This window comes from Parasteatoda tepidariorum, chromosome 3, assembly GCF_043381705.1.
Source record: "Parasteatoda tepidariorum isolate YZ-2023 chromosome 3, CAS_Ptep_4.0, whole genome shotgun sequence".
Lineage (NCBI taxonomy): Eukaryota > Metazoa > Arthropoda > Arachnida > Araneae > Theridiidae > Parasteatoda > Parasteatoda tepidariorum.
The window spans coordinates 46,500,954-46,510,851 of record NC_092206.1 but is presented as its reverse complement, the minus strand read 5'-3'; the positions used below and the strand labels follow the sequence as shown (position 1 = coordinate 46,510,851).

The 9,898-nt window shown below is 27.6% G+C and overlaps 1 protein-coding gene across 2 annotated transcripts in view; it reads left to right on the top strand.

Moving 5' to 3' along the window:
* LOC107451364 (uncharacterized) overlaps nt 1–9,694 on the top strand; it is a 12,988-nt gene extending 3,294 nt beyond the window's left edge. Inside the window, exons 1-5 of one of the 2 annotated variants that reach the window (XM_016067429.3) lie at nt 1,721–1,818; nt 2,816–2,914; nt 3,270–3,701; nt 5,667–5,759; nt 8,985–9,694. In XM_016067429.3, the coding sequence (XP_015922915.2) occupies nt 2,818–2,914; nt 3,270–3,701; nt 5,667–5,759; nt 8,985–9,391 (1,029 nt within the window). In that variant the 5' untranslated portion in view covers nt 1,721–1,818; nt 2,816–2,817 and the 3' untranslated portion in view covers nt 9,392–9,694. Of the gene's footprint in view, nt 1–1,720; nt 1,819–2,815; nt 2,915–3,269; nt 3,702–5,666; nt 5,760–8,984 lie in introns of those variants that run through there. The other variant, XM_043050221.2, reaches the window with a different exon arrangement.
* The last annotated feature ends 204 nt before the right edge of the window (nt 9,695–9,898 follow it).

Here is a 9,898-nt window from a genome sequence, read left to right as displayed (position 1 = left end):
GTATATATATATATATGTGTGTGTGTGTGTGTGTGTGTGTGTGTGTGTGTATTAATACTGCTTGGTGATTGCTAAAAAATTGTACCATTCTAAGTAAGAAAAAACAAACAAAACAGACTGCAATATGTACATTCATAAATCATAGTCATACTCATTAAAAGTATAAAGTATTTATGTCGCAAGCAATTTATACAATCCATTGGCACTGTATTCAATATCTAAGAATTGTACTCATTGCCACTAATATAGAGGATAGAAAACAAAACTAAAATAAATCCATTAAAGAAAGAAGGGAAATAAAACTCCTTTAAACTAATTTCTTTCATAAAAAAATCTCAAAATCTTTTCAAAATGCCAACTTAGTGCTACCTTCTTTACCTAAACTCTTCACATGTCTATATTTATGGAGAGTTATTTCGATGCCTCGTTTTAACCACATTTGTATGTGTCTTAGACACTTGGTCAGGCAGATATCAATGTATATTCAATGAATAAGAATTATTTTTTAAAATCATTAATATTCTTAAAAGTTTTCGACTTTGACTATGGTTTGTACGAAAATACAACTAGATATTACATACTTTGTGAAAGTATTTATATCTGCATTAATTTATTGTTGTCAAAAGTGCATAAGTATAACCTGAAATGAAGTGTATAATGTGAAAACCTCTTTATAGTGTATATGCCTCAAAAAATATTTTAAACGGCAATTTCTGTTCAAAGCATTGTATTGGCCAGACAATTTCCATTATTAGAGTTACGACAACATGACTTGGTGTTACCCTTGTTGTGAAAGAATAGCTTAAACAATGATGGCAAGTTAAGTTGCACAGTGGGCAAGTTAAAATTGGACCACTTGAATAACTTTTGATCCAATGATCAGATTTTATCCCTTTCGGACACAATCTTAATGGTGTAAGGAACTTAACATACTAATTAATTAAAGCAGATGATATTTTACGTTACGAAAAAGGACACAAATATGTACTTTCTCTAAATAAATATGCATTTTTTACTACGGATTCGCATATATGCTTTCCACAATATAGGGGGCAGCCTATGATAAAGTCCGAATCTATCGAAAAAAGGTTGAGGTAATCATTAGATCAAAAGATATTCAGGGTGATCCGTTATTTTATTTTCAGCACTGTACAGAAGTATCATTTGTTGACTCTGATACAGCGCACACGGTGCAAAAAGGTTCACCATGAATAACTTTCTCACATATTAATATAGAAAATTTAGGACATAGAATAAATTAGAGTTATGCTTTAATTATAAAATCTACAAAGTTATGATTAAATTACTAAATCTACAGACATAAAATTGAAACGACCATGTTTCTTTTTACGAACTTTTAATTATTTCAAAAATAGAGGGGCAGCAAATTCATAATTCCCTTACCATAAATTTACGATCGGTTAAAAATATGTTAGGTAAAATATTAATATTTTTTTTAAAATTTATTATTTTTCAGGGCAAAATAAAAAAAAACATGAAATAAAATAACCGAATAGGATTAGAAAATGGAAAATGAATATGGCGATTTGTCTACGAAGATTTTAATGTCAATAAATAAAAATTGATAATTTAGAATAAAGGATTGAACTGAAATTTTAGCATGCAATACTTTCTTTAGATAAAAATATTGTGATAAAAACAATTGTTGTTTGGTTGATTATTTTTTATAGATAATTCATTCTTTAAATGTAATTACCATCATGACTCCAAATTTCATTTCATTTTAAAAACTAAAACTTTATTCACACAGCTTTTATTCTGTGTGTGATTCGAAATGTTTGTGTTCGACAAATTTGAGTAGGTAGTTGTTTCGCATTGATTTTGCTTAAAAATGAAGTAATATTTAATGGCCATTTAATAATTATTTTCTGTTACTGTAGGTTAAAATTAAATGTAATTTAACTTTAAAGTGATTGATTCTCAGTATGAAGCATTAAGTATTGTGCATAATAGTGTGGTAAAACAAATTGATCAATTATGAATGAAAAAGCTATTTTAAATAAATGAAGAATTGTAATTTTTGCTTAAGTTTACATTTAATTTTATATCATAAAAATTAGTTAGCTTTAAAAGATGGGATGAGGTTTGAATGAGACTCATGTTTTTTTTTCTAAGACAACTTTTTGTTTCTAACTTAACCTTCATCTTTAAAAGTAAATAATTGATAGCATCATCTTTAGTGCACTCTGTTTGCAACATGAGGCTGTGTGGTCAAACGAGCTCTCTAAATTAGAGTTTCACGCAAATATTTTGAATATATTTGAATATTTTAATCTATTAACTGTTTTCTTAAACTTTTAGTTTTGTTATTTTTTATATTATTTTAATTTAATCAATGTAAAAAAATATCCGTAGTCTTTAGCTCATATTTATAACATTTCCTGTTAATTTTTTTCTCTATTGCGCTTAAGGAGAACATTCAAAGTGATCAACTCAAAATGGAAATAGATGTTTATCAATTAATTATTTTTACTCATGTTATTTGATATTATTTTTTTTATATCTTTAAATTTTCCATCTATTTTTTTATCTATAAAATATTCTAATAGAGATTTTAACAGTAATGTAACTTTTCTTTTGGTGTTTTGGAAAAAATTATTTTTATATAGTCAAATTGAATTTCAGGAAATACTCTTAAAATATATTTTTTATGCTTGTGACTTCTAAGAGATTGTGGATGTAAAAACTTATTATATATTCTTTATTTTAAATGATAATATGTATACAAAGAGAGTATTCATATGCATTTGATTAATCAATACGGCTGATACTTTTACATTTTTTTTATAAATAGGAATGTTTGAGGATAATCGGCCCTTGGAGACTGAGGACAAGAAATCTTTAATTTATTCTGAGAATTCTATAAGTGATGACGAATTAAAACGGAAAGGAGGTAAATGGTTTTTGTTCACTCATAAGTACCTAAGAGAATTAGATATTTTTATAGAAATAGAAATTAAATAGCAATAGAAAAGGAATATAATAGAATGCAGTAATAGAAAATGTAACAGTAATGCAACTTTTCTTTAGTTTATTTGGAAATATTTTTTTATATAGTTAAATTAAACTGCAAGAAGTGCACTCAAAATTTATTTATTATGCTTGTGATTTCATAAAGATTGTAAATGCTAAAAACTTATTATTTATTCTCTATAGTATTTTAATGACAATTTATGTAAAAAGAGAGTATTCATATACATTTGATTAATTAGTACAGCTGATACTTTTTCATTTTTTTTTCTTAATAGGAATGTTCGATGATAATCTTCCCTCGAAAACTGAAGAAAGTAATTTTTTATTTTATTCTCCAACTTCTATAAGTGATGATGAATTAAAACAGAAAGGAGGCAAATGGTTATTGTTTGCTCATAACGATCTGAGAGAATTGGATCGGAGATGGGTTGTGATGCAAAATTTATGCAATAATGGAACTCTAGCTGCAATTAAATCATCCACCATAGCCTGTTCTGATGTTCCGCAAGTAACTGTTTGCTACACCACTGATCCTAACAATCAAGAAGAGGTTAAATACGCAGCAGATGAAATCAGAACATTAGTAGACTATAAATTTTCAATGTATTATAAGGCTTCTAAATTATCTACGGGACTAAATGGAGAATTGGAGAAAAAGGAAATGTACTTGTATGAACACACAGTGAACGGAGAGTTCTACAGAAAAGGTGAATATAAGCAAACATAACTGCATAAGTGCTGTTGTATTTATTACTTGTATTTATTGTGTTTATTACTTAGGTAGGATGAAAGTACTCCCAATTGCATACAACATTTTATGTATTTTATGTACACTTTACAGAGTATTACATAGAAAAATTTACTCTAAAAATTACTTTTTCCATTCGTCACTTAAATAATCTAATGTATTGGACCGTTTGATTCATGGGTGACTGAAAAATTTTTGTGTTTGTCCAATTTGTTGTAAAATATAATGCATATATAACAAATTTGAAAAAAAATCCTAAAAATATTGTACTCGTAATAGTTGAGTTTTAAATCAGCCCACGGACAATATTAGGAAAAGGTCACATGGAGAAATTTTTTTAGTAAAATCCCCTTACTTTATGGTACTGACATGCATGGTAAATAAAAGTATAATTTTGGCAATATAAACGTAAATATACGGTTTTTAAATCATCTATTTGGTTATTTTTTCCGTTCATATGCTAATGGGCTTACTAAACATTCAGGATTTTCAAAATTATTATTCTTATTACTCACTATTTAATAAACATTACAAAACTAGAAAGTAAATTAAACTGAATAAATGGTTTTTATGTCATGCTCTAAGGTATAAAGACAAAATAACCGAATTTCATCACATAATTTAAAATTATTACTAAAGTGCTCCATTTACTGTAAAAAAGAGCAGATCAAATTACAGTTTTAAGTTACGGTATTACAATTGGTAATAATACCGACACTTTGGGTGCAACATCCATAAAATCTATTTTTACCGTAAAATCTATTTTTACCGTAAAATATTATACCGTAATATTGATTTATTTAGGCTGATTCAGCGATGTGACAGTAACTATTACTGTAAAAATTACGGTATAATAACTTTTTGGTCCGTAGCACGTTCCGGTAAAAATGGTTTTCTTAGGCGGTACCCTGCGTGCTGGTACATTACACCATAACTTGATCTGGAATTTTTTATAGTTTGAAACTAGAAGTACGGTTAATTTTAAGATATTCTGGTAGTTTAGATTAAAAAAAATTTCCCTGTGCAATATTACTTTCAGAAATAATAATTTTGCATAGGTTTATTTCGTTAATATGAATACATTTCTTATCTTTTGACATTTAAAAATAAGATATTTCCGAAATAGATACATAGTTTCAAAATGTTGTTGTAAAACAATGGAATGGCCCAATGCTTTGGAATTCAGCATATTTATTATTGATGCTGTCAGTTTCTTTTTCTGATTAAAATATTTCTTCCTAATATTGAAAGGGACACAAATATTTTAAATGCACGAATATGTGACACAGTAAAGGGATATATATATATATATANTATATATATATATATATAAGTATTCGTTCACAGAGTAAAACTTCTTGAAATATCATTATCTCTTTTCTTCTAATTAAACACCGATTTATATTTAATTTAACACTAAAGATCCATTTAACTAGTCATGTATGTATATTGTCTTCTGAAGAAGAAAACGATTCAAATACGAAATAACTAAGAGAAGGGATAAGAAACAAAACAAAAAAGAAATATTTTAAAACCTATTTTATACAATACAAAGGCTGCTAGTGATACAACACAAAAAAGTGCACGTGTGAGCTTTTGGACACAAATAGTGGTTAATATTACGTGACGGTTAAGTTGGCATTGTTGAATAACACCCTCTACTGTGGTTTCTGCTAATTATTTAACACACATCAACTACTTAGAATCTACTTGTGGTTTTTATAAAATATTAAATAATAAATATTGATATATTTCAGTTATATATTCACTATTTAAATACATTTCATATTCATGATATACCTGCATTATACAATCCTTATTTTTCTTCATTAGTTAATATATTCATATTCTAACAAACGTTTTAGTGTTTTTTTCCCTGTCGCTAAAAAATTAGTTAAATTTGACATATGGATTTCTTTTTCAGACATGGATCATTTAAAGCCTTCAACCATATTTTGGAAACCTCACATTACCTTTAACGGTACTTCTGGGAAAACCGAAGGAGGGCAAAAATGTGGTAAATATGTATTATTTGATGGTACAGTTAATCGTTATTATAGATTCCTGGCTTTAAAACACTTTTGTAGTATAAGATATGGAATAAACAAATAAATACAAACAAATCGAGGCATACAGGGTTACGGTGGGAATCAAACCCGGTACTTGTATGCTTCGACTGCGGGATGAAGAGTCAACCTGATTGCGCAACAGCTAAGCTAATCATTTAGTTTAGCCTTTTCCAGTCATCTAAAAATGAAAAAAAAAAAACATTAAACTGATAAGAAACTAAAGCTAACAAGCAATTTATATTTAATAAAACTGAGGTTATCAAATTGAATATTTGTGTGTTGTCTCAAATTGTAGGTATGGCAAGTATTTTATTTACGTTGCTCTAGAGCTGCATAATGGGTTATTGGTGATGGTCAGGGAAGCATACCTGAGGATAATCTTAAGACATATTATCACAATTTCAATCCTTTATTACTGTTAATCGAAACAATGTCACTGAATTAAGTTTAAAATAATATGAAATTACTAATCTGCAAAGCAAGTTAAACTTTTCTGAGATAATTTTATATGATGGGAAAAAATGATTGTTTTTTTAATACGATTTATTCATTTTTTATTGATAGTTTAAAAAATTATAGAAGCTATAAGAATTCAAAAAAGAAAATAGCGTACACATTTGCGACTGCTGAGCATAAGTGGTAATTTATGGGAGAACTGATTTAACTATTTTCCCTTTTTGTAACAAATCCGGTGAGCTCAGGAAAGGGTATAAACAGCTGTTAAAACAGGAGTGGATTGAACTTTGAGTTTAATAAGCGCCAAACTAAATATCATGGCATTCTGTCTCAAACAAATGCAACGATAACATTTATAAAGTAATGAAAATAATTGGTGTAATAAACTATGTTTGACTTAAGGATCGAGGTTCACATGCAGGCTAGACTGACCCAATGCTTGATTCAGGAGTTTCCTTGTCTTCTGGGCTGGTAATAAAATTCAAGACTACGGAGTCAATATTGATAACGGTAAACTCAGGTAAATAAACAGGTAACCAAAGAGGTAAATTCATCCATTCTTGTCAAAATCGTGTTAAAATTTATTTTTCTGATTGCTTGGAAATTTTCCACTCATGATGTCACAGAATTGTTAATATTATTGATTTGCTCTGGTCATATTAAAGTTGCTGCAGATGAGCAAAATTGAACTTTTCTCTTTTTTACAGTGAAGTGCTTTAAATATTGCTGACAGTGCTTTTTCGAAAAGATATTAGTGAGTGAGAAATGTGTGTTGGGGTCCTAAAGTCATAGCACGAACATTGAAGCTGGCGAATAGAGAACGTCCACCTTTTTCCTCTAATAATTGCAGAACACATTTAATTTAAATTTATTTAATTTTTTTAATAGTTGACATATTTTTGTTGGAATAAAAGTATGTACTATTTATTTAGTAAGATACGAAATAACATGCGTTTTATACATAGTACATAATAAAGGATGAATAATTTAATTATATTTCATAAAATAAAGGAGAAACTTGAATTGATAGTTCCATAAAAAAGCTCAATTTTCCTAATAAAAAAAAAATTCTTTTTTTTTCTTTTTTTTGGGGCAGAGATATAATTAGCTCTGAAAATACTTTGTTGCATAAATTGTTTACAAAAACTAAGCTATCGAGAGTTTAAAGATATACAGTCGCATAACATATATATTAACGGCAATATGAAATCCTTGCAATGTATGGCGTTCTTATGTATATGTATTGTATACAAGGATAAGAACTCTTTAGATAAAGTATGATCTCATGATTTGGTTTATGTATATCGCGGAGAATGAAACATTTCTCCTTTTTTTTTGCTTTCTTTTTTTCTTTCTTCGATATTTCTAAGAAAACGCAACTAAAGAAAAATAAAATTTTCTTAGTTCAATATATAAATTTTTCGATGAAACAAAAGTTGTACTTTAGATAGGCTTAATTGCTTATAATAAATTTTTTAAAACAGACCCACAGTAATTTGAAAATTAGCGTACGGCTTTTTGCCGAATAATTTAAAAAAATAAGCATTGCGTTATTTTTTAATGCTTTTTTTCTCTTCTTTTTAAATTACTAAATTTAAGGCAAAAAAAAAGATATTTTATAATCCAATAAATATATTTTTTCTACAACGCAAATTTTATTTCAGAGCAGTTAGTTCAGTTACTATTAATAATTTTTGATATTGAAATCTCCTGTATTCCAAAAATTAGCGATCAACTTATACTGAGTAATGTTTTTCACCATAAGAGAATATCAATGCAAGAAATACCCCACAAAAATTAATCTGAAAATAAACCATTCAACTGAATTAATAAATATTAGTATTGTAGGGAATATAGGGTAAGAATGAACTGCAAAATGATCTTTTTTTCCTTGGAAGTATAAGAGGGACTATCAGGAAAACAGTATACACATCCGGATACCACATAGCATTACAAAAAGTATTCTTTTATTAATACAAATATCGTATATAATTTTGTATTTTATACAATGACGTTTTCCAATTTCCTTGGTAGTTATATAGATTGATTCGTTTAATTCCGATAGCTCACTGGATTTTGTTTTGGTAATTTTTTATTTTTTAAATTAGTTTGAATCAGGGTTAATTGGTTTGAATCAGGGGTGATACTGTACTTAGTTGATTATGAATAAGAACCCAGTCCTAAATTTTCTTCTTTTATATTTTTGAAAGAACTATCAAAGGGAGAAAATTTGAATTTAAAAAATCAAGAGGGAAAATTTAATATATCAAAGAGGTAAGTTAATTTCATTTTATGGTAATTTTATTGACTGCAATATGTCATAAGAAATTTTACTTTAGACGTAATATGGAAAACTTTAAAGCTGAATTAAACTTAAAAATGATTAAACTTAGTTAAAACTTAATTAACAACTAAAGCTGAATTAAACTTTATCAAAACTGAATTGTGCTTAAGCACTTTGATATATTCCTTCTTAAGTTGACTATGAAGAAAAATGATCTATTTTTGAGATGAATGAATTTGTGACTTCTCATTAGATATTTATTATTTGAAATCATATTTTCGCTTACATAATGGCAATATTAGTTAGTAGAATTGAATCCTAACAAGCTGTTTTATATTCTTGTCTAATATTATATATTGTCTAATAGTTTATTCATTCTTTAGACTCAAAGGTTCCGCTTAAATGGTTTACAAATCTGTGTATTTTTTTACAGGAACACAGAAAATAACATTCACTGAAGAAACGATGAAAAAGAGAGGCAGATGGACATTGCATTCTTTCGGTGACTTGAATCAAATCGATCATAGATGGGAGGTGTTGCAAAGCTTGTGTGAGAGTGGCGTAGTTACGTCCATTGTATCATCAACAGGTGCTGGCAATCCGAAAGAAGGTGTAACAAGATGCTTCACTTCTGACTTTGAAAATACAGAAGAAGTGAAAAAAGCAGCAAAAGAAATAAGGAATTTAATAGATTATGAGTATGTGATGTACTATGCAACGCCTGGAAAAGCGACAAAATGTGGCATTGAAGTGATGTATAATACTAGATACATGTATACTGTGAAAGGAGGCTTTTATGGAAAAGATAAATACATGAGATGGATTAGTCTGATGACGTAATATTGAAAATAGTGGGTATTTTTGATATAAATAAACAAAAATAATTATTCTTATTCAGATATTAGATACAGTTTTAATCTGATTAAATACATCTGAAATGTTCAATGCTTTAATTACTTATTTGTACAGTTAGACAATTAGTGTATTATTTTCCCTGTATTAAACAAATGTCGAAGACCTTTATGAATTCTGACAGTTTAATTGATTTATAGAATTAATACGGTCTTAAAAATATGTATACTTCTTATATGAAAAAAAAAACATAGTCATTGATTTTTTAAATAAATATTTATAGCTGCGAAATTTTTCTTTCTGATTTTTCATTTTTCCTTTGGTATAAGATTAGATTCTGTTCATCAATGAATCTGAAATATCTATAATATTGGTTGGAAAAATATTTTTACATAAATTTATTCTCATATGATAAGTTAGTTAATACTCGATGAAAAGTTTTATCAAAAGAAAACTCTTTATGTTGGACAATTTTCTTTTCTTTTATCATTGGTT